General features: G+C 39.4%; 1 protein-coding gene across 1 annotated transcript in view; it reads left to right on the forward strand.

Annotated features, from left to right (window-relative positions):
* Positions 1–26,175, forward strand: part of ADAMTS12 (ADAM metallopeptidase with thrombospondin type 1 motif 12) — a 372,068-nt gene that overhangs the window by 234,911 nt on the left and 110,982 nt on the right. The window contains exons 6-11 of the mRNA XM_007961310.3: positions 4,923–5,047; positions 8,588–8,737; positions 17,179–17,322; positions 17,903–18,047; positions 23,371–23,463; positions 24,883–25,028. Of these exons, the coding sequence (XP_007959501.3) occupies positions 4,923–5,047; positions 8,588–8,737; positions 17,179–17,322; positions 17,903–18,047; positions 23,371–23,463; positions 24,883–25,028 (803 nt within the window). The remainder of the gene's footprint in view (positions 1–4,922; positions 5,048–8,587; positions 8,738–17,178; positions 17,323–17,902; positions 18,048–23,370; positions 23,464–24,882; positions 25,029–26,175) is intronic.

A 26,175-nucleotide genomic window follows, 5' to 3' on the forward strand; every position in this document is an offset into this window, starting at 1 on the left:
GGAGGCTGAGGCAGGAGAATCCCTTGAACCTGAGAGGTGGAGGTTGCAGTGATCTGAGATCAGGCCACTGCACTCCAGCCTGGTAACAGAGACTCCGCCTCAATAAAAAAAAATTTAAAAATAAAAATAAAAAAATAAAAAAAGACCCTGTATGGAAGATACACGTGAATGTGTGTTACAAGCTAGGGAATCGAGAGGAGTCACCCCAGAGATTTGTTCCTTATCTATGATAAACATGAAGCCTCTCCCCCCTCCTGCGGAACACAGGCCCCGTACAGGGGATTGAGGCCCTGAGTTTTGGAGTAAATGAAGGTTGCCAGGTGGAGGTTATTAGCAGGAGGTTATTAAGTGAAAATACTATATAGGCCAGGCACGGTGGCTCACGCCTGTAATCCCAGCACTTTGGGAGGCCGAGACGGGCGGATCACAAGGTCAGGAGATCCAGACCATCCTGGCTAACATGGTGAAACCCCGTCTCTACTAAAAATACAAAAAAAAAAAAAAAAAAAAAATTAGCCTGTTGTGGTGGTGGGCGCCTGTAGTCCCAGCTACACGGGAGGCTGAGGCAGGAGAATGGAGTGAACCCGGGAGGGCGGAGCTTGCAGTGAGCCGACATCGCGCCACTGCACTCTAGCCTGGGTGGCAGAGCGAGACTCCGTCTCAAAAAAAAAAAAAAAAAAAAAAAAATACTATATAGACTAAATGATGTCGGCAGGTGATTGTAGTTTTTCTGGCCAGCCCTGTGGGACTGGACTGTATATGTTAACGGTGGAGGGTGTCCAGGTTCTTAGCGTCTTAAACAAAAAATTGGACGAAACACACAAACAAAGCAAGGAAGGAATGAAGGGTTTTGTTGAAAATGAAAGTACACTCCACAGTGTGGGAGCAGGACTGAGCTTAGAGACTCAAAGGCCCCGTTACAGAATGTTGGGGAGTTTAAATACCCCACAGAGGATTCCATTTGTTACTTGGTGTACACCCTTTGTAAATGGAGAGGATGATGTAAAGTTACAAAGTCATTTATGGGATATGCGCTGGGAGAGGATATTTCCTGTGATATGGGAGAGGATATTTCCTGTGATATGGGAGAGGATATTTCCTGTGATAGCCGAAGTGTGAATGGGCCTTATGTTTTCCCTGCCTCTAGACCTTATGTTCCTGCTTCATCTCCCCGCTGAGAGATGTGATCCCCATAAATCTTTATGGGAGGCAGAGGGATCGATGGTGGGACGGCAGATACATTGTCCAGCCCGCCACTGGACTCTCTCCCCATCACGTAAGCCCCTAATAAGACATGGCATCTCATTTGCTGGCCTTGGGTCTCTTCCTCAGCCTCTTGAACCCGGTGTCTTCCCTATTGATGTTAATAGAGGTTTGGCACAACATCCATGGTTTCCACCTAATGTCTTCCTCTCACATTTGGTGTAATTCTTGGCTGTTGCCCATGGCTTTGGCTTCTGTTTAGGCCCCTCTTCTTGATTTCTCTCTTTCTCTCTTGTACATTTTAAATTTATTTTTTAATTGACAAAAATTGTATTTATTTTTGGTGTACAACATGTTTTGAAATATGTGTACATTGTGGAATGGCTAAATCAGGCTAATTAACGCAGACATTACCATGTATACTTGCTTTTTTGTGATGAGACTACTTAAAAATCTACTCTCTTAGCAATTTTCAAGTGTACAGTACAGTACATTGTTATTAACGACAGTCACTAAGTTGTACAATAGATCTCTTGAACTTATTCCTCCTATCTAAACGGAAATTTTGAATCCTTTGGCAAACCTCTCCCAGCTCTTCCCCCAGCCCCTGATCTCTGCTTCTGAGTTTAATTTTTTTAGATCCCACATAAGTGAGATCATGTGGTATTTATCTTCCTGTGCCTGGTTTGTTTCACTTATATCTTCACAGTTCATCCATGTTGTCACAAATGGCAGTATTTCCTGCTCTTTTAAGGCGGAATAGTATTCCATTATATACATATAATGGAATATATATGATATGTATATCTTACAGTTTCTTTATCCATTCGTCAGTCCATGTGCACTAGGTTGATTCTGTATCTTGCTATTGTGAGTAATACTGCAGTGAACATAGCAGATATCTCTTTGACATACTGATTGTATATCCTTAGGATATATACCCCATGGGACTGTGGGATCATATGGTGGTTCTATTTTTAATTTTTTGGGAAACCTCCAAGCTGTTTTCCATAATGGCTACTAATTTACATTTCCACCAACAGTGTACAATGGTTCCCTTTCCTCCACAACCTCTCCAAATCTTATCTTTCATCTTTTTGATAGTAGCCATTTTAACAGTAGCCATTTTAACATTTAACAGGTATGAGACTATATCATATTGTAGTTTTTAATTTGCATTTCCTTGATGATAAGTGATGTTGAATTTATATATATATATATATAATCTGTTGACCATTTGTATGTCTTCTTTTGAGAAATACCTATTTGGGTCCTTTGCCCATTTTTCAATTGGATTATTTGTTTTGTTGCTATCCAGCATAATTTATTGAAAAGGTTATCTTTCCTTCAGTGAATTGCTTTTTTGTCTTTGTCAAAAATCAGTTGGGCATGTCTAGGTGGGCCACTTTTGGGGTCCCCCGTCTGTCTCATTGATCGATGTGACTATCCCTGCACCGATATCACACTCTCTTGGCTATTACAGCTATATAGTAAGCTTTAATATGAGGTAAAGTGATTCATTCCACTTTATTTTTTTTTTTCAGAATTTCTTTAGCTAATCTGAAGCCTGGAACTTTTTAAAACTTGATATGAATTTTAGAATGAGCTTGTGTGTGTGTCTACAGCAGACTTGCTGAGATTTTGATTGGAATTGCAATCAAGTTATACATTCATAGCTTGGGAGAATAGATGATGTCTTTATTGTGTTGAATCTTCAAATCCATTAACACAGTATGTTTCTTATTGACTTAGGTCGTTGACTTCTTTAAGCAGCATTTTATAATTTTCAGGATATAGATCCTGTATATGTTTTGTTAATTTATACCTAAGTATTTCACTTTTTGTAACAATTGTAAGTGGTAATACTATTGGTAATTGTAAATGGTAATGTTAAGTTAATGAGTGTTCTCTAAGAGACCTCTCCCAAAACATAACAAAGAATTGTAGGGTTAAAAACAGACCAGAAAAATATCTGATCATAGTTGATGCTTTATGTGATAATATGCCTTCCTGTCTGAAGGAGCTGGAACTGAGGCACCCTACCAGTGAGGCTGGTGACCAACTGCAACTCCAAGTTTTATCTAGGAAACTTTCTTATATTCTTTGACTCAATATCTGAGCTAAGTGACCTTAATCTAGTTCTTCACTTCTCTGAGGTTTAATTTCCCTTGTTATAAAATAAAAATGACAATGCCTTCTTTACAGATAATACTGAGTAGATGTAATTAAAAGAGATAGCATATGTAAAAGTATCTGGCACATAGTAAATGATCAAGAAATGTTTCCTTCCTTTCTCTCCTCCCTTTCCTTCCTCCCTCCTTTTTTTCTTTCCTTTTCTCTTTTCCCTTCCCTTTATTCCTGATTCATGCCACCTGGCCAGTTTTTTATGATCGGTAGGCATATTTGCTCCCATCTGGGGAGGACTGTTAATCTAGCAGCAGCTTGGCTGGTTGAATTGGAGGCAGACTCCCTCATTCCCAGCTCGTCCCCCAGAATCCCTCTACCATATATCATGCTGCTGGATGATGTAACAATGAAGATTATTAAAATAATGAAGTTGATTTCTTCCATCTAAATTCTTTATGCTGAGCAGCTCAGTGACTTTTAACACATGATAAGCCACCTTTTGGTGTTTTCACAAAAGGAAACTGGTCTATAATAGTTACTTATGATGAAGAGACCTGAAAATGCCTCTGACACATAATTGAAGCCCCTCAGACCATTTATGATTTGGGTGTGGGCCTCAGCAAAATCAGAATGGTAGAGAAGCAAGCTCATAATTTGATGCAGAGACTGTCCTGAAGTTCTTGGACCGAGCCCAGAGCAAGGCTCAGATGAGAGTGAGCCAGTGGAGTTTAATCATCCTCCTAGTGGAATCCAGCCTGTACCAGGGATGGCTCTATGTGGAGGCCTTGAAGAAATGAGGCAAGGGAAAGTAATTTCTCCTTTAGAAATTCAAATTAAACCAGAGCCCCTAAAGAGCTGATTATCTCTTTCTTCTCCCCATTCAACAAGTATTCATTCAGATAATTTGGAGTAATCCCTTCCCTCCTGGCCCCAGTAGTAGCTACCAGTAAGGCAGATGCCACAGGCCTGGCATGGGCCTCAGAAGCTCTTGGAGCTGCAGGCTGGGGGCATCTGCTACAGCATCCTACTTGTTGTCAGATGACCAATTCTCCTAAGTGGTCAGCAGCCAGGAGAGAGTATGTCATCCACTGTCCTTCACCCATGAGTGTCAAACCAAGATAAAATTCAAGGGTCAGAAAACATCCAGTGCAATCCTAACCCTGCAGGATGTCTCATGAGAAGAAAAAACTTTTGTTGAAAATCTGCTTATTTTGCATTAGAAATAAAAATGCCTCTTTGATATTGCATTGACTTAGGATGCAGAGAGACACAGAAATAGACCTTCATAATAGTTTTTGGTTATTGCTAATATATTTTAAAATTTTCTTCAAGGGTTGCTTGTCCCAGCGATAATTTCTGTCTTGGAGATTTCCCCTCCAAGTTCTTCTAGTGGAGGTCATTAGAGTGGGAGTGTTTAAGGCAGAAGATTAGTAAAGAGCAGTCAGTTGGCCTCTGACACATGACTACCAAATGTCTGATGCACCCACCGTGAATTCATCCAACTTGGACGCCTCTGGAGACGAATGCCTAATGCCATGGTCCCTGACCACAGTGAGCTCACCCATGCTAATCTCTTCCTCTTCTTTCTCCAGCAAGGACTGAAAATCGTTCATCATGCAGAGAAGACACTGTCTAGCTTCTGCAAGTGGCAGAAGAGTATCAATCCCAAGAGTGACCTCAATCCTGTTCATCACGATGTGGCTGTCCTTCTCACCAGGTACACCAGAGACTATATGGAACCCAGGGGCAGTGAAGCAGGGAGGGCTGGCAGGTGAAAGACTTACTAGGTATTCAAACCCATGACATTCTCACTATTCTTTGCTGCTGTCGTAAAGACAGTGTCTTTGATCTAGTCAACTCCTGACTTCCCTGTCAGTAGAAGAAACAGCTTAACAAACTTGCTAATACGACAAAGCTCTCCTTGTGAATAAACTGCATCTGCTGGCAAAATGCAGACCTCTTTCCTATCCCACGGATGATTTCCTTTTTAGAACTGGTTTCTTCATGTAGCTCTATAAACAATCAGGAAGCTTGTTTGCAGAACCTCATTAAAAACTCTTGTTACTTTTAGCCAGTGGGATTTCCAATCCTTTGCTATTTTATTTTTCTACAATGTAGAAACATGAAATATCTTTACAGAAAACAGTCCACTTTTTAACTGTTTGATGTTAAGGACAGGATATGGGGAGCAGGTCCCCACTGAGTAGGCAGACTGGTTTGATTACACCTTTCTCCCTTCTACTCCCATGAAAATATCATTTTCTTTTAATCAGAAATAGAGCCTATAGTGCTAATAAGAACCATCAAACCTTCCAGGACTCATAGCTGTAAAAATCCAGTGAACTTTCTTGATCAACTCTTGCTCTTTGAAGGCTATGTTTGCTCATTGATTCAATATTTATTGAGCACCTATATATACTAGGCACTTATTTTGATCTAGATGAAAGAAGGGCTTATATTAGAATGGGGTAAAGTAAAATCTTCTTGGGCTCCCTATGCTTATTTGTCCAGAAATCCAGGGATGTGTAGTAAAGGAGGCCTCTTGGCCCTGCCCTTCCACCACAGAGAACCTCAGGCACTGAAAGCCATTGGTGTGCACTGTCCCTATGGAGGATAGGCTGCCCGTGCACATTTTGGCCCTATGATCTGTCCCTGTGATAAGATCATCTCAATGCATAGAATCCCTACAAGAAAGGATAATCAGCCCCCACTCTATCCAAATGTCTACCTTGCCGTGATTCAAAACTTCAGTCATCAGAATCACTCTTTTGAGTGAAAGTATTAAAACGCTGGTTAAATGCAAATGTATCCCACGGGAAGTTTTTGACATAAGCCTGTGACAGTAGGTTCATTAGGTTCTAAGAGACCTTGGGTTGATCAGTAGCTCCTCTGGGAAATAGCGTGGGTGTGGAATGTAAGCACAGGGGCTGTGGGGAGCTAGCAGACAGCCTGGGGACACTGAGGACCTGGTCAAGAGGCCAGGTGAAGGCTTCAGTGAGACAGAAACTTCTATAGGGAAGAACCCCGAAGTCAGGGAATGGCATTGGCCACTAAGTTGTGTCTCAGAAAGTCTTTCCTTCCCCTGAGAGCAGAATGAGATGCTCCTGTCATTCTCACCTGAAGAAATTGGTGAGTTAATGGTAGCTTACATGTGTGAAATGTTTGTTATGGGCCAGGCACTGTGCTATGTCTATTAGAACAGCCATTGTTCCATTTACTTCCCACAAGAACACCGGTAGTTGGCTACTATTAATCATTCATATTTTACATATAGGGAAACTGAGCCTTGGTTATATCTCTTGCCCAAAATCTCATTGCTGTTAACGGGTACAATTGGGACTTAAGTCCAGGTAGTTTGATCCCAACAGCCATACCCTTAGCTATTACCCAATATGAATACAAAGGATCTGCTCTCCTTTTTTCTTATAGTCACTTTCCTTCCTTAGGACAGGGGTCTTTTTGCATAAAAGTGTTTTGAACCTCAACAGCTCCTAGACAGTGGAGAGCATTTCAAGTTCTATAGCAGTGTTTCCCACCCTCAGCACTATTGACATTTGGGGCTGATGATTCTTTGTTGTTGGGTCTGTCTAGTACATTGTAAAATATTTAGCAGCATATCTGGCCTCTACCCATGAGATGTCAGTAGCACTCTCCTCCAAGCTCTGACAGCTGAAACTGTCTCCAGACATTGCCAAATGTCCCCTAGAAGGGGATAAACAGCAAAATCACCCACCCTCATTGAAAACCACTTGCCTGAAAAAATAGGTAGGATCACAAAGGAAGGGAGGTATGAGACTGAGTTTTGCCTCTGAGAGACTATCCTGAGATCCACATTAACAGAGTTCTCTACAGAACAGCATTCAGGAGAAGGAGAATTTGGCATGGAACACACCCAGTGTGGGTTCCACATGTGCAACTAGTGCCTGCTGCAAGCCAAGGCATATTTTCTGTTACATAATGGCCCAGTGCATGGTGGAAGTAGAGCTTAAGCTGCTTGCCTGTAAGAACCATGTTTCTATAATTCTTTTGTTAGCTGCTTTTTTCTTTAGTGCTGGACACTTCATAGGCACTCCATAATCAGTATTTAATGTGCCTGACCTCCTGCCATATCAAAATGAGAAAGTCAGGGGATCAGCAATGAGCACCACTCATCTTTTTCCAGCAGCTTCACGCAGACCTGGGCTTTTTGAATGAAATAACAACAAGTAGAAAAGTGTTTGATTGGTTCTCTTACAGACCTGGAAGTTATGTAAATGATTGGTCTATATAATCTCACTCTCCAGTACTGAACCCCTAGTAACTGTTGCTGCTAGTGAGAGTGTGGATTTGAGTTTGTGGTGAATGTGCTGAGACTGGGCCTGCTCTCTCTTGTCCTATAAGATTCACATGGGTTCTCAAAGTCTGGATCTTCTCCATGGCCCAATGGATGAAAAAAGCAGGAGACCATTTGTTGTTAGAAATGGTGCCCACGCAAACCCTATTAGCTGCTGGTGTTCAGTTAACTAGAGCTCAGAACATTGTGGCCATTTCTGCTAGTCACTCTTGGCAAAGAGCTCCTTTTGTGCTAAAGAAAACCTAATGACTAATTAATGACTCTTTCAAAACTCTTGTCTGTGATTGAAATAATCTCTACCAGTTTATGGGAGCATGTTTTTTCTATTTAAAAGCCATAATTAGTATTTTCTGAGATTTTAGGTGTACATGCACACACAGGCATGCATTCTCTTGTATATGCAATATTGTTAGTGGAATGGGGCTGGATAGACAATGATTAGATCTCTGGATAGGTTGATGGGACCAACTGTCTTTTTCAGGAATGGGAAAAAGAACTTCTTAGATGAGTTTCAAGCACAGACCTCAGAAAGACTAAAAAGAATTTTCATATTTGAAAAACTCCAGTGACTGCTGATTGTTTCTTCCATATTTAAAAGTTCAAATTAACTTCAGTTTTCAATAAAATCTTTTGTTGGCCAAATCATGTAGTTTGACGTCCTGAGATCCAGAACAAAATAAGCTCAAAATAACACATTTGCTACATTTTCCCACATTCTGTGTTGGTGAAATTCAATAATCAAAAGGTAAAATCAGAATCATCTTAGTGAATTCAAAATTGCTGCCTACATTCGTGTAGACTTTTTAAAAAATGCCAAGCATACTTTATAGACCATATTGAATGAGTTTATACCCAGATTTTTTTCCAGGAGGTTTTTCCAGATGTTCCTTTGGTCGCCTGAGCTTCTCTATTCTCTGCTTTCAGAAAGGACATCTGTGCTGGTTTCAATCGCCCCTGCGAGACCCTGGGCCTGTCTCACCTTTCAGGAATGTGTCAGCCTCACCGCAGTTGTAACATCAATGAAGATTCGGGACTCCCCCTGGCTTTCACTATTGCCCATGAGCTAGGACACAGGTAAAGGGCCAATGATAAGGAGGACTGCTCACCATATTCATGTGTCAATATCAGCAGAGAGAATGGAACGCACCTCAAATTGGGGGTCAGGAGACTCATATTACAATGTGGCTTGCAACTCACCCTCCTCAACCTCTGCTTTCATCTGTAAAGTGGGGATAGTAGCACACCTCATGGCTCCAATGTCCCACTGCCCACACCACGTACACCCACACATATCACAGAACCAAATAGGCCACTCCAATTCTCTGGATTTGAATGGAGGAAGGACAGAGATAAGCTTGAACTCAGTTGTTTAATTGAGGAATAACCCTTGGTTAGTTCTTATGAAATGATAATGTTAATATCACCAAAAAGCCACAAAACCTAACATTTTTGCACCCTTACTTTGTGCCATTGTGCTTTTTATTGCATCACTGAATCTACTCAACAACCTTTTGAAATAGATAGTACTGTTAGTCCCGTTTTCCTTATGTTTATTAAAGGAGGACATGGAATAAATAAAAAATTGAAAACTGCTGTAAACTTGGAAAGACTATAATGTGAACACCAGTTAACTGGATGTCCAAGTTGTTCACAAAAATATGTGAATTTGATTAGGTGAATTCCTTGAAGGGAGGTTGCAGATGCTTGAGTGAAGATATAATGAGATTCTGAATTCCACCAGATATCAGAGGTTTCCATGGAGGAAAGATCTTAGCTTATTTGTAACTTTATTTGCCATTATATTTGCTAACTAAAAATAAGAGAGCATCACACTAATATGAAACTGTGTGGGGAGGCGATGAACCACTGAACTATATCCCCAGCCTGTCATGTATCCACCAGCTTGGATCTCCTCCCTTTGAAGAAGGAAAAATGCTGGGGAATATTCTTAGTGCACAACTAGAAAAGAGGCAGAATTGGAAAAAACACTGGAGACTGAATTATTCCAGGCCTGGCCTCTCTAATTTCAGCTTGCTCACCATTTTTCTAATATAACATTTCTAAAACAATTTTACCTGTATTATAAAGCCAGAGCATTGCTTTGAGAATTGGAGAAAGGAATTGTTGTTGTGACTTTTCTGTTGACCAATTTTATGACCTTAGATAATTCCCTTTACTACTCTATACCTGTTTCCTCATCTATAAAATGAGTAGGTTGAACTAGGCAATATTTAAGATGATTTATTGGATTCTCACCAAAAAAGCCTTGGTGATAAATGTGATATATTCCAGTATCCTTAGTTGTCAAAAATTCAGAGATAGAGAAGCTAAGTGACTTGCTTTCATTAAATAATAATTAAGGATGCAGGGGAGCTAGCCATCTTGATAAGGCTAGGCCATAGTTGTTGGCATGTCGATAATAAAACCTGGCAAAATGTTAAGTTATTGTTATGCACAAACAGACAGGAGTCCCCAGTTCTGATATGTGGAAGGACATGGCTCCTGTAGCCTTCAGTCAAGACATCGTTGTGAACAGCACCTGCTGACCAGACAACGCTAGGTGACTGTAACTGGCTCAAACTGAGAAGTTATCATTCAAGCCATCCCAGCAATGGTATACTCAAACCAAAGAAAAGTGGAAAAGACTTTGCTTGATAAAAGACATTCTTGAATCCTCACCTTTTGTGTTCCAAGGATGGGTTCTTTCTATCTGCAAGTTCAACCTAATCTTGTAACAAGGAGTATGTTAAGCATGTCCTTCAAAAGCAATGTTGCCCAATTTTTGAGGCAATCATTGACTTAACTTCCTGAGCTTGGACACATCACCTTTGTAAGGAAGGCCACCTAAGTAAACAAAGCTAACGGCAAGTGTGATCCTCCTTTCAGATTTCAAATTTTCTGTAATAAAGTTAAGAACCTCATGGTAATGTTACTTGGGCACAATTTCCCTGAACACTTAAAAACAAATAGTGGTAGATGTTTAGTAGTTATTGGGAGTGGTGGATTATTTAACAGACTAGAACTGAGTCACTACCTGAATCACTTTGATGTTGTAGTAAGGTTAAACTGAAAACTCGTTCAGAACTATCTGATGCATTGTGGAAATAAAACTACTATAAGGTTTCTTTATCCTGTACTTTTGTTGTTTTTGTTGTTCTATTTCAAATTATGAATGAAAAAAGTGAGGATCTAGCTCCTAAAAGAACTCTTTAACTAAATATCAAGTTTCTAAGTAAAAGAATTAAAGAACACTGAAGGCAGAACTAGAGAACAGTCTTTGAGTTCATTCAGAAAGCCATTATTCTCTGCAAACTAACACAGGAACAGAAAACCAAATACCTCATGTTCCTACTCTTAAGTGGGAGTTGAACAGTGAGAACACATGAACACAGGGAGGGGAACATCACACACTGGGGCCTGTCGGGGTTCAGGGGAAAGGGGAGGGATAGCATTCAAGGCATACCTAATGCATGCAGGGCTTAAAACCTAGATGATGGGTTGATGGGTGCAGCATGCCACCATGACACATGTATACCTATGTAACAAACCTGCACATTCTGCACATGTATCCCAGAACTTAAAGTAAAATAAAATAAAATAAAAATAAAAATAAATAAATAAAACTGGGAAAAAAAAGGCAACCCTGAGACAAGGATTTGAGAGCAATTAATTTATTTGGAAGGTAAAGGAAATCGCAGTAGGGAAGTAGGGTGTAAAACAGAACAGGGAAGGTAGACAATAAGCAGTTCATTATCACAGCTTCCACTCTGAGCAGTTGAACCTTAATCCCATGGACAAACTCCGAGAACGAAATACAACACACGTTTCAGTTACCCTACCCAAGGTGAGAAGAACTGGGCTGTTTTATATATCAGCACCCTTAAGTCATTGGTTAAAGGCTGTTCCCAGTGGTTGTTATTAATAATTCCCTGATACTTTCAGCAGAGCAGTCTAATTTGGCTCTGGAGAAATCCCAGGTAAAGAGATGCTTATACTAGCAGCTGGAAGTCAGCTAGTGGTGAGCCTATGAACAGGTACCAGTAGAATCTGTTACCAATAGCTTACTCAGGGGCATTAAATGCCACCCCTTAAAAAGTTTTAAGTCATGGAAGGTAGAATATACATACTTTTCCATGTGCCTTCTACTTAGTATGATGAGAAACACTGAACACTGTATCAAAAACAAATGTAGGGAGACTGAAAGATGGAGAGAAGGAAGACAGGCTGAGAACCACAAAACCTGAAGAGTGACATGGTGGTGAATTCCCTGGCTTTTCTTTTGTCTCGTATATGCTAGACTTGGAACTGATGATGGCAACAACCTGGAAATACACACACACACACACACACACACACACGCGCGCACAAAATCACCCACATAAGTCTGTTATCTCTATCCAAAGGAGTAGGAAAGGGGCAGTCTAACAAGACAGAAAATTTTAGACAGTAATTCTACTCCAGGTGAACAGCAAAGGAAAGAAAAAACTGTAAAATGGTGGCTCTATGCTAGCAAAGTCTGAGTGGGAAGTCTAGACTTGCTATAACAAAGCACCAAACACCACTACTTGGGTAGTGTCAAAAAGACCAATTAGGGACTAAGACTTTGATCCCTATAGGCCAGTAATGAGGACTCCCCTAACCCCACCCTTGTGGTGTCAGGACAAATTACATGGGGAGCCAGAAACTTCATCCACCCCTAGACAGTAACAAGGAGCCATCCCTTTCACATCTTAGGTATCTACAGAGGCTTGGCAGTAATGAAGCAGTGGCCCCACTCCCTTTCCCTCCAGAGTAGTGTCAGAAAAGCAAGCTAAAACCAAAGATTTAAATAAGATCCATAACATAATATAAAAACCTCCAGGTTTCAATATAAATCACTCATTATACCAAGAACCAGGAATATCTCAAACTGAATGAAAAAAAAAAAAAGAATGTCAAGAGATGACAGAGATTTTAGAATTAGCTCACAAATATTTCAAAGCGGCCATGGTGAAAAAGCTTCAATGAGCAATTACCAACAACCTTTAAACAAATGAAAAAATAATGTGTCAGCTAAGAAGAAAAAGACATAAAGAAAAGTCAAACATATAGAGCTGAAAAATGGAATAATATAAATAAAAAGCTCGGTGAACACTAGGGCTCAACAGTAGAATGGATGAGACAGAGGAAAGAATTAATGATCTAGAAAAGAGAACAATAGAAATTATGTAATCTGTATAAACAAAGAGAAAGAGACTAAAAGAAATTGAACACAGCTTCAGAGACCCATGAGAATATAACAAAAGATCTTACGTTCATGTCATTGGAGCCTCGGAAAGAGAGGAAAAAGACAATGGCATTGAAAAAGTGCTCAAAGAACAAATGGCTGAAAATTCTGCAAATTGGATGAGACATAAACCTACATATTTAAGAAGCTGAGAGGAACTCAACAAGGTTAAACCCAAAGAAAATCTATGCCCAGGCCTATCATAATTAAACTTCTGAAATCTAAAGAGAAAGGAAAATCTTGAAAACAGCAAGAGAGAAATGATACCTTATCTATATGAGGGAAACTATTGGAGTGACAGTGGATTTCTCATCAGAAACAATGGCGACCCAAAGAAGTGGTGCAATATTTTTCAATGCTAAAAGAAAAGACCTGTCAACAACCCAGAATCGTAAACCAAATAAAGTGGTTGAGAAGGGAACACTTTCTAATTCATTTTATGAAGCTAGTATTACCCTTGCACTAATTTCAGACAAAGACAATGCAAAAGAGAAAACTAAAGAACAATATCCTTTATGAATATAGATGTAAAAAAGTTAACAAAATGTTAGCAAGTAGAATTCAGCAATATAAGAAAAAAAGAATTAGACACAATGACCAAGTGGGATTTATTTCAGGGATGCCAGACTGGCTCAATATTTGAAAATCAGCATAATCTACCACTGTAACAGGCTAAACAAGAGAAACCACATGATTATATTAATATTAGTAGATAAGACATTTGACAAAATTTGATATCCATTCATCATAAAAACACTCAGAAATTGAAATTTCATCAACTTGATAAAGAACATCTACAAAAAAATTAAACCTAATATTATACTTAATGCTGAAACACTGAATATGTTTCCCCTAAGATCAAAAACAAGACAAGGATGTCCATTCTCACGAATTCTTGTTCAACATAGTACTAACAGTTTCAGCCAGTGCAATAAGACAAGGAAAGGAACTAAAAAGCATACATATGGGAAAGGAAGAAACAAAACTATCCCTAACATCATTGTATATGTGGGGGACCCCATACACAATGAGAGAACTGATCTTTGACAAAGTCGACAGAAACATACAATGGGGAAATGACACCATATTTAATAAATGGTGCTGGCAACATTGGATAGCCACACTCAGAAGAATGAAACTGGACCCCTATCTCTCACCACATAAAAAACTAACTCAAGATTGATCGAAGACTTAAATGTAAGTCCTGAAACTACAAAAATCCTAGAAGAAAACCTAGGAGAAACTCTTTTGGAGTTTTGGTCCAGGCAAAGAATTTATGACTAAGACCTCAAAAGCAAATGCAACAAAACAAAAAATAGACAAATGGGACTTAATTAAACAAAAAAGCTTCTGCACATCAAAAGAAATAATCAATGGAGTAAACAGACAATCTACAGAGTGGAGAAAATAGATGTAAGCTATACATCTGACAAAGGACTAATATCCAGAATCTATTGGGAATTCGAACAACTGAACAAGAAAAAAAAAAAAAACCATTAAAAAGTAGGAGTAGGATAAGAACAGACATTTTTCAAAAGAAGACACAAAAGTGGCCAATAAACATATAAAAAATCCTCAACATCACTAATTATCAGAGAAATGCAAATTAAAACCACAATGAGGTACTATCTCACACCAATCAGAATGAGTATTATTAAGAATCAGAAAATGACAGCTATCAGCGAGGGTGTGGCGAAAAGAGAATGCTTATACACCATTGTGGTTGGAAATATAAATTAGCACAAACTCTATGGGAAACAGTATGGAGGTTTCTCAAGAGCTAAAACTAGAGCTATCATTTGACCCAGCAATCCTTCTACTGGTTATGTACCCAAAGGAAGAGAAATTATTGTATAAAAAAGATACCTGCATTCATATGTTTATTGCAGCACTATTCACAACAGCAAAGTCAAGGAATCAACCAACAGATGACTGGATAATGAAAATGTGGTATGTTTACACCATGGAATACTATACAGCCATAAAAAAGAATGAAATCATTTCTTGTACAGCAACATAAATGGAGTTGGAGACCATTATCCTAAGCAAAATAACTTAGAAAATCAAATACTTCATATTCTCACTTACAAGTGCGAGCTAAACAATGAGTATGCTGGGGACTCCAAAAGCTGGGGAGAGTGGGAGGAGAATGAGTTGAAAACCTATTGGGTACAACATTCACCATTTGGATGATAGGCACACTAGAAGCCCAAACCTCAGTATTATGCAATATGTCTGTGTAAAAAACCTGCACATGTACCCCCTGAATCTATAAAAATAAAGAATAGAAAAAAAAAAGTTAAGGTGCCTCTCAGGTATTTCTTTCTTTAGTTGTATAATTCTAATTAGCTGTGGATCAAACTGAGAAACATTGGAGAGATCAATGAAATGGCCTGAGATAGACCATAAGGAGAAAAATATAATAAATCAATATCCCAAGAAGATACCCATCATAGTTTAATAACAAAGATATCCCTTTGTTTTTTGCACACTTGTTTGTTTCATCACTGATTGTGTATAATTCAAAAGAGAAAGTAACTTGTGCTATCACCCAAGTGAATAATTTTACTTTTATTTTGAGAGAAAACTTAAAAATCCATTTGTGAGGACCCTAGATTATATGACTTGGTGTATTGACATATCCACAGCTAAGAAGATCATTATTCATGTAGGTTTTTAGAATCTTGCTTGCAGTTTAGGATTTTAACTACTGAACAGTCAAATGTGTAGAGTACTTCATGATCTGGGTAGGGCTGGGTTTGTAACAGGCTAGGGAAAGCCTGCTCAGAAGGAAGCTTTCATTGAATTGTGTTCTTTGTGGGTGAGTGGTAAGAGCTTTGTACATTAATGCTCTGACTTCTTTGTGAGTTTTATATTCATGTGGAATGTGATTAGAGTTTGTTAAGTACATTGATAATACCATAATGCATGAAAATACAAGAAAATCTCCAAATCCCCCGAAGACTCTTCTCAGCAAGAGTTTCTAATACTGATCAGAAGGTTTCATTAAAGTTGGATATGAGCTTCCCAGTCAGAGGAGTTGAATTTCACTACAAAGAGTAAAAGGTCATACAGATTTAGAAATTTGAGCCAATGTCTCCAGGTTTAAATGTCTAGTGTCTCAAAGTCCACCCAGTGGAGAGAGTTCTGGAAATCTCAGAAAGCATCTTTGGGTGATCTTGAAAACACGGCTTATAAACAAAGGCTTCTGATTTGTCTTCCCTAGGCACGCTCGTGCCATGATGAATGGTTACGCTCTTCAAGGCCCTTAAAGGCTGCTTCACTGGGTCAGCCCTGGCAGTGGAACATCAGGGAACAGACCAAGTGACACATGGACAACAGCACTGTGTTAGGAGCACAAAGATCTGTGTCTGAAACCTAGTTTTACCACTAACAAGCTATATGACTGTTGACAAATCTCAAAGTCTAAACTTTTTCATATGGAAAAGGAAAATAAGCTACATCATGATAAAAAGAAAACAATTTTTTTTTAATTCTATCATTTATGAAGCCCTTATCATCTGCCAGGTACCCTGTTAAGTGGTTTTCAAACTATTCTATTCAGATCTCATTGTAGCACTAGGATGACTACCCCATCTTCTAGGAGAGGAAAAATGAGGCAAGTTTTAATAATTTACAGGTCATTTAAGTGGCAAGGCTAGAGTTCAAATACAGATCATCTGTCTTAAAAATGCTGCTCTTAACCACTGAATTAGGAGGTCTCCCTAACGTGTCCCCTGTTGGAGGACTCCTGTAGCAATAGTAGAAAGACATCAATCCCTCAAAGCTTGTAGGCTTTGACAAAGTCTCCCAGAGGCTTCTCCTTTCATGCTTTCTTAAATTATGACAAAAAGGGAGAAGGAAAGTTTTGCTTTTTTGTGCTGTGCGCTGTGGTTACTGCAGCAGGAGAAAGCAAATAGCTGGGGGCAGGATTTGCCTTCTTGACTCCTGATTCATAAAAAGAAAGCCAGACAGAGCTCTTAGCCATCTGCCAAGAAAAAGTTTCTGAATTGCTGCATGGCTCCCATGGATGCATATCTGAGGTAAAGCATGCCTACAATGTTCCCTGTACTTTTTCATTTGAAAATTAGCTATGCCCCTCCAACTTCAAAGCCTCACTTTGAAAACAGTTGCCTCCTGTACAAATGTGGCTCTCTGTGGGTTATTATGCTCTTAGGGAAACTATGGTTTTTCTTCCTGTTTAATGCCTGCCTGCTGGCTCTTCTTGTGCTTGGTTCCTCCCTGCCAGCTTTGGCATCCAGCATGATGGGAAAGAAAATGACTGTGAACCCGTGGGCAGACACCCGTACATCATGTCCCGCCAGCTCCAGTACGATCCTACCCCACTGACATGGTCCAAGTGCAGCGAGGAGTACATCACCCGCTTCTTGGAGTAAGTGACAGTGTCTTGTGATGCCCTCACCTGGGTCTCTTTAAATCGGAAGCTGCGTTGAGTTTTACACAGAGAAGCTGACGCCTGGAAAAGGCTGGGTTCCATCCCGCAGGCCACCGTGTCAGGGTAGCATCAGAAGGGGCGGATTTCACTTCCGCATTCTGATCCTGAGGTCTAGATGGGCTCTGCCCTCTGGCCACAGGCAGGTGAGCATCCTGTCCCATCCCAGATTGCTGTTGCCCCAAAATAACTTTTTATGAGCCAATTATGAATGAAGTCCTTGGGAACTGACAGGAACACCCAACGGAGATCAGAGTGGTCACTCAAACCTCATTGAGGGTAGGATAATGATTTTCTAATTTTACCATGGCTTGTATTTTCTAGATAAACTAAGCTTATGTTGTGGGATATGATTTGCATTTTCTTTAATAACTCCCTCCTTGGGCCTAGAGGGTTCTCTGCCTTGTAAAAAATAAAGTTAAGACAAAGAGTAAACCAGAGAGAAGTTTCTGTTGAATGAAAGGCTGAAAGTGAAGGGAACCCTAAACAACTCCTCTCATTTCTGTCAACTTGTTTTCAGCCGAGGCTGGGGGTTCTGTCTTGATGACATACCTAAAAAGAAGGGCTTGAAGTCCAAGGTCATTGCCCCCGGAGTGATCTATGATGTTCACCACCAGTGCCAGCTACAGTATGGACCCAATGCTACCTTCTGTCAGGAAGTAGAAGTAAGTGTTGGCTATCTTCGTACCTCTTGGGTATATGCAGGGCTTCAGATCTCCAGCATGCTGAAGGAAGGACCAGGGCAATATTTGGAAATCTGAACATCCAGATACAGAAATAGAAGCTTTATATTTAAGTCAAGGTGTGTCTGTAAGGCAAAACAATTAAGCTGGAGTCATATTCCTTGACATCGGCACCTTGGTATTCTACGAAGCCTACATTCCATTGCAAATGGGTGGTGGTTGAGGCTGTTCCACAGTGATTTTCAGGATTCACGATGATTCACACCTGTAGACTCCATAGCAACTACCTTAATCCCTAAAATTTCTCCCTTTCTTGAATTTCACATCTGGCTAAAGTGTACCAGCAGCTCCCAAGGTAGAAATAGGATTTCTTCACCAATTCATTGTTCTTGTTTATTTTCAACATCCAAATAATAATTCAGGATTTGACACCGTAGCTTCTGAAGAATCTATAGCTCTGTTCTGTCTTCTTCATTACCACTGTCACTGCCTCAATTCAGTCTCTCATCATCTTTCCTTGCTATCGTAATTATCTCCTACCTAGTCTCCCTCCTATTCAAATTGTTGCTCAAGTTATTTTTTAAAAACACAATCTAACCATGGTCTCCTCTGCTGTTAGAGTCCCCGCTGACCACAGGATAAAGTCCTAGCTCCTTTTGAGGCAGTCCTTCGTGATTTGGAAACTGTCTGTTCTCTGAACTCATCCCTTATAATGCAAAAGTATCTGTGTTAACACATACATATTGACAAGGCAAGTCTCGCTGAATCCCTGCCAGATTCTGTGTTATGTACTGAATAAGAAGAAAATACAAGCACTCAAAAATTAATAAGACAAAGTCTCTGCCCTCAAGGAGCTCATGGTAGAAGAGGCAGGCATAAAAACTTTACTACAGTGAGATAAATTCAAACCGAAACACAGAAAAAACTTAAAGGGGAAAGTAAATAACTGTGCTTAGACAGAACAAGCAAAGTTAACAGAGAAGGTAAAGTTAATACAAAAATCCTCACCCTTCACTTCTAACTCGCTACCAAGCTATGCCAATTCTGCCTCCTAATCTTTTTTTTTTTTTTTTTTTGAGACAGAGTCTTTCTCTGTCGCCCAGGCTGGAGTGCACTGGCATGATCTTGGTTCACTGCAACCTCCGCCTGCCCAGTTCAAGCAATTCTCATGCCTCAGCCTCCCAAGTAGCTGGGATTACAGGTACACGCCAACAGGCCCGGCTAATTTTTGTATTTTCAGTAGAGACGGGGTTTCTCCATGTTGGTCAGGCTGGTCTCAAACTCCTGACCTCAGGTGATCCACCAGCCGTGGCCTCCCAAAGTGCTGGAATTACAGGAATGAACCACTGTGCCCAGCCTAAATATTTCTAAAATCCACCTGTTCCTAGATGACTATAGCAGTTTCCTGATTGGTAGAGTCTGAACGCTTCCCCTTAACTCTGATTCATTTTCCAAAATGCAGCCTAAGTAACCTTTCTAAGTGGAAATCCATTTATCAATGGATTTATAAATACTCCCCTGTGAGTAGAATATCTCATGGCCTTCCTATTTTCTTGCAATAAAGTACAAATTTCCTAAAATGGCTTAAGAAGAGGCTTCAGAATTTGCTCTCCTCTTGCTCTCTGGCCTTATGTTTTAAAATGTTGTTTTAGCCCTTCACTCTCTAATCTGCTACTGATTATATGTCTATTGAATTTTTTCACTAATCTTCCCTATGTGGGAAGCCCCTCCTTCATATTTTCATCTCTTTGTATCTCTGTATTATATATAATTTATCTTTATCTTCTAGTTCACTAGTTCTCTCTTCAGATTTGTCCAATTATACATGATATTTAACCTGTCTATTGACTTTTTAATCTCATTTATCATATTTTTATTTATAAAAGTCTATTTGATTATTTTTCTGAATTTTCTCTCACTTTCATGGTATTTTGTTCCTAATTTTGAACTTTCGATGTAATCTTTTATTTCTTTAATAACATGTGACACATTTATTTTGCAATTTATACTGAGTCATTTCAGTGTTCAGAGTCTATGTGCATCTGTTTCTCTTATTTGGGGTTTCTTCACATATTATGTGTTATTTCCTTTTGTGATTTTTTGCTTTTATTGTGAACTTTTAGTTATAAAACTTTATGTCAGGTTTTCCCTTAGGGCTCAGATGGCTAGCACATTCTTTCAGAGAAAATTTTCACTTCTATCTCTGGGTCAGTTTAAAAGGTTATTGATTTGATGTTGTGTTGACTTCGTGAGCAGCGTGGGGGCGAGTGTGGATACCGACTCTCAGGACTAATATCTGGCCACTCCTTCCAGAGTTAAAGTCGAAAGAGACAAGTTTTCTATGTACCTAGATTTCAGGTCACCCATTTATTCAAAGCCTTATATGAAGGTCTGCAACTTCCTACCTTACATAGGCCCTAGGCATTGTCCCCAGTATCTAAGTGACTAACAAATCGAAGATCTAAGTAATTAGGTTTGCATCTCCAGATTAACATTTCTGCTACATTTTTAGCCTTTAGGGAGTTTCCTTACTTTCTCGATGACTCAAGGATGCACTTAAAACATTTAAAATATATTATGCACAATTTTAGAAGATTTATAGAAGTAAGGGTTTTCCAGGGTATCCTGTTGTTTACCAGAAACAGGACACCTTACTTATCTCTGGTCAGCTCCTCTTTTGCACTCCATATTTATCTGTCATGAACAGCCTCCATTCTCTGAAAGTGCTGGGTTCTCCACAACCTCTAGAACCCTGCACACTCTGGTTCCTCGGAATCATCCCTTCTGCTCATCATTTGAGTCTCAGCTTAAATATTCTTTTATATCCTATCCTGAATTTCCTATGTCAAAGCTTTATTAGACTATATTTTAGGTTCTTGTTTACTGGACTGTCTCCTTTCCTACCATGTCAGCTCTCTGAGGAAATTTTTATCCTTGACACTCAGCAATGCCTAGCACATAGTAGGCACTCAATAGATAAGTGAATGAAGACTTCAGATCCCTTTATATGGCAGCCAAGATAACCTCATCATTTTCCATATTAACAACACCCTAAAATACCAGAAAATGTAGCATCATCCATGTTATAACTTTTTATTTTGAAATAGTTTAAACTCCAAATAAATTGAAAAAAAATAGTACAAAGTTTCTGTGTACCATTCACCTAGCACATCATCCTTTCTAAATGCTCAGTGAACTTAAAGTAAAAGAAATCCACAGAAAGTAGGAAAAAAAATAAAAGGGGGAGTGATAAGCATGAATAGATATTGAGGCTGAAGTGGAGATAACAAAAGGGTTGTGTGGGTTTTCACATCCACGTTGGAAGAGACAATGATGTATTCTCCTTGAACAGGGCCAGGAATTAGAACCAAGACCTTTGCATGGACTGCTATTCTCATAGAGTTATGCTTCACTGAAAGGATGAACTAGAAGAAATCAACCAAAAGGAAAGAGAGATGAGAGAGAAGCATCTTTCATCTCAGCCTGGTTTCTAATGGGGAAGTGGCGGGGGGGGGTGTGGAAATATTGGTGAATAACTTTCTCACTTGGAAATTCTTTACTACAGGCCATGCTCATGCTAATCTAGAGTTTAAATTTGTACGCTGTATAGCTAGAGTACCTTCACTGCAATAATAATCATAATAATAATAAATAAAACATTTGGCCTGGAGTTACCATGGATGCCTGGAAATGAAGGTGAAACTGACCCAGAGGAACCAACACTCAACCAAGGTGGCACGAAACTCCAATAGATAAAGCCATCCTAGGCCGGGTGCAGTGGCTCATGCCTGTAATCTCAGCACTTTGGGAGGCCGAGGTGGGCGGAACATGAGGTCAGGAGATCAAGACCATCCTGGCTAACACCGTGAAACCCCATCTCTACTACAAATACAAAAAATTAGCCAGGCATGGTGGCGGGCATCTGTAGTCCCAGCTACTCAGGAGGCTAAGGCAGGAGAATGGCGTGAACCCAGGAGGCGGACCTTGCAGTGAGCCGAGATTGCCCCACTGCACTCCAGCCTAGGCAACAGAGTGAGACTCCATCTCAAAAAAAAAAAAAAAAAAGCCACCCTTCAGATGAGTTCATAATTCAGCCTCTAATTCAAAATCTACTGTAGTCTATCTTCAGCTAAGTGAGAAGAGACAATAAGCCCTTAAGAACTTTCAAAATTTGAATTTTTATATAGGGATAATAAAATAAATATATAGGAACGAATTGTATATGAGAAAAAAATACCATAAGATATATGTAAGGCAGATATGATGAGGAATAAATAAAACTTCTGGAAGTGGAAAGTGTGGTTATTGACTTAAAAATTCAGAGGATGGATTAAAGAGCAGACTTGACACAGTTGAAAAGAAAATCAATCAACTGGAATTTAGAACTGAGAAAATTACTTCCCATCCCATTTGGGTGCTTCTTAGGGGTGTGTGATGGAGGAGAAAGCTTGTTCAGTTTTCATATACAAGAAGATTGAGAGCTGAGGAATATGAAAGTGAGGTTGAAACACAAAGCACAGAATAAGAAGGTCCATCAACAACAATTATGGGTTCCAAAAGGAGAGAAAGGAGAGGCAAAGTTTAGAGAGAGAAAGATTGATAATTTTCTAAAATGGCTTAAAATATGAAGTCATATAATGAAAAAACACATACAGTGTAGAACACAATAAGTGGATAGAACTATGGAAGATGAATAGACAGAAAAAAATACTAATAGATAGATGGAAGCAGCTAAGCCATTTCAGATGGCATCTGAGAATCCTGCCAACCTTCTTTTGTCCAGAAATAAGAAGGAATATGCAGCTGTCTTTCTGGAAACTGAAACCAGCTGACTACTTTAGGTAATAAGTGAACAAGCTGAGGCTTTCTACATGGAAGAGTTTCCGTTTTCTTCACTGAGCAGGCTCAAGTTATAACCCCCAACTGTTAGTAATCAGGTTGCCTTCCAGTCATGGTTTAGATTTACCTTTCATAGACGATCACCAGTTACCCTTCCCAAGGGCAATGAGTGCTAGATATTGTGCCAAACATATAGAAATGACCCTCTCAACCCTTAGAAAATAGGTTTTATCCCTCATTTCCATATTACTTAGTATGATCTATAGACCATTGTTTATGAATGATGACAAAGTCCAAGTTAAGCTTGAACTGCAAACTCTAATGATTACTTTCTGTCACTCTTAGTCACTAGCAACAGTGGCATTTATTATGAGTGTGTGGATGAGTGTGCATATTTTACCATAACGATAGAAATGCTTTGGGGCAAGTTTTGAAAATACAAAAAAAAGTGCAATTTGTTTTCTAGAATGTCTGCCAGACACTGTGGTGCTCCGTGAAGGGCTTTTGTCGTTCTAAGCTGGATGCTGCTGCAGATGGAACTCAATGTGGTGAGAAGAAGGTGATGTGTCAGGCCATGGAATGAGGTGGGAGGGCGGTGGGCAGAGTTCTTGGGAGGAGCTGAGGAGAAGGCCCTAGAGGGCAGCTCTCTCTGAGGGAGGAGCAGTAGATGGAGGTCATACAGTCAGACCAGCCAGAGGAGAGCACCCTACATCCACCACTCCTGGTGAACCTGCATTGGGAGCAGGTAGTTAAGGAGGGAGGGCTGAGGTTCAGTTTCATGCTTCACTTGCAAAACATCTGTTTCATCTTTCCCTGATGAACTTCTATGGAGTTTATAGTCAACATTTCCTAAGCTTATTATCAGCCTTCCTTTTGACTTTTTTTCTCACATATTGAAGATTGGAAAGGATAAGCCAGCAGCTTCTTCTTCCCAAAAATGCAGGATTTAGGCCACTTATCATCTTCTTTCTCATCAGCTGACATGACTGCATTTCTTGAAGTTCTTCTGCTTTACTAAGCAGGCAAGTCAGACACCACAGAACTCAGAGAGGTTTGATATCCTCTAGACTGGGTTTCTTGTGGGCCTAGAGCTTATGTGTTTAGTGGGCATCTTTATGCAGCTTGAGTGTGGCAGGACCCGTCACTGAGATTATTGAACCCGGATAAAATGCACAGTGGCCAAAAAAAACAAGGGGACAAAAAGGATATCAGGCAATAAAACACGTCCAAATCCTCCAGGAAATGTGGTTATTCATGACAACCACGTAGCATTTCTCTTTGTTTTCATTTTTGTATATTCACTCTCCTAAACCGATAGTTGTGGAAGGATTGCCTTGAAGAGGGAAGAGAGTGGATGTTTTCTTAGTTGCTTGAAAGGGCAGAGCTGCAAACAATGGGTAGAGTTAAAGGAAAGCAGAATTTTTTTCTTGATATGATGAAGAACTTCGTAACAACGAGTGTGTTTTGGCAGTGAAATTGACTTTTTGCAGAGGGTGAGTTCTCTGTTGCAGTCATTAAGTACCCAGAGAGCTATAAAGAAGTGCTATTCACTGTGCCAGTCTGTGAACTATTGTGGTTTGCAACAAGATAAGGATCATGCACCAGAAAGTAAATCAACTATGTTACTAAGCAACTATGTTACTAAGCATATTAAGCTGACATGCTTTTCATAACAAGACTTTCTCAATGAAAGAAGTAGTATGTTGATTTACAATCTCCGGCGCAATCTGCCATCCACACTGTGTGGCACCTCTGTGATTAGGCAACGTAAAGTTTCCTTCCATTCCTGAAACTCTGATTCTAAAACCCAAGACTCTTGGCAGAAACTTGTATGGGCCCCTCCTTGTTTGACATCTGATGTGTGACTGTAGAAAGCTGGCTTGCTTGCAGGAATTGGGTTTAGACTTCTAGGGCTCTTGGCTCAGCTTGCTATGGTAACCTTGCTGACATGGCCATCTTCTGTCTCTTCCCTTTCCAGTGGTGTATGGCAGGCAAGTGCATCACAGTGGGGAAGAAACCAGAGAGCATCCCTGGAGGCTGGGGCCGCTGGTCACCCTGGTCCCACTGTTCCAGGACCTGTGGGGCTGGAGTCCAGAGTGCAGAGAGGCTCTGCAACAACCCTGAGTGAGTTCAGATAAATATATTCCCCTTCCCTCCACATGTGCTGGGGATTGGGGGTGGGGGCAGTCTTGAATGGCATGACCTCAGTGACCCCAAGCCTCCTCCGGGGAAATTAAATGGGTTCCCCGGGACAAAAAGGAACAAGAAGATCCACAGAGAGTGGGAAAATAAGTGGTTCTGTTTTGTATTGTTTCATTTTGGCTTGGCACTGGATTCTTATTAAAACTTGGATAAGTAAGCTGATTTTATCATTTGGGGAAATAAAGCAAATTTATTTTAAATGTGCAATCGATGTGAAAGCCTCTAGGAGATTATGCAATTAAATCTTTTTAAATAACTCCATTTTATCAGTAGAGATTAGTGAAACCCAATTTTGCTGATAAGATTATAGCTTGTTTTCAATGATAATGAATATACAATGTTATGAGAATATTTATTTCCTTAAGCAACTAGTAAAATAGATATGTTTTTGAGGATAATTATTTTTAATATTTTTAGATAAGGATTTTTATAAGCCCTAAAGTTCCATAGTAGCCTGTTAAGGATTCTGTAAATGTTATTTTACAAGTGACTTTCAATTGTTTAAGCAAATTGCTTAATTTTTCATATATTCTATTTGTATCATAATATTATATATGAGGTAAATTTAAACTTCCTTGTTTTCCAAATACACATTACATTCTTAATGTCATTATTTTCTGATATACTGTCTCCCAAGTAATTTCTTGAAAGTGTATATGTGATACCTCCTTTAAGTGGAAATTACATTGTTTATTTTACCTGGATTTACATTTATCTACTTTGAAGAGTAGGAGTCACATTTTTTAAAAGGCAAGCAATAAAAGTGATTTTATCCCTCAGTATCTCAGTTCCAAAGATTATTTATCCTTTTCGTTAATAACTGTATTACCTAGATGTATGGTATTTATATATAAGTACATGTATATATGTATATATATGCATGTATACATTACATATATACATATATACACTATATATGTTATATATTTTTTCTAAGGGTTAATAAGTTAGTATGTGTAAGGAATTTAACACAGTATCTACTACAAAATAAGGTGTCAATAAACAGTAGTTATTATGATATCTTTATCATTTACCACATTTATAAACATGCATTTGGAAATTCTTCACA

The sequence above is a fragment of the Chlorocebus sabaeus genome, chromosome 4 (assembly GCF_047675955.1).
Source record: "Chlorocebus sabaeus isolate Y175 chromosome 4, mChlSab1.0.hap1, whole genome shotgun sequence".
NCBI lineage: Eukaryota > Metazoa > Chordata > Mammalia > Primates > Cercopithecidae > Chlorocebus > Chlorocebus sabaeus.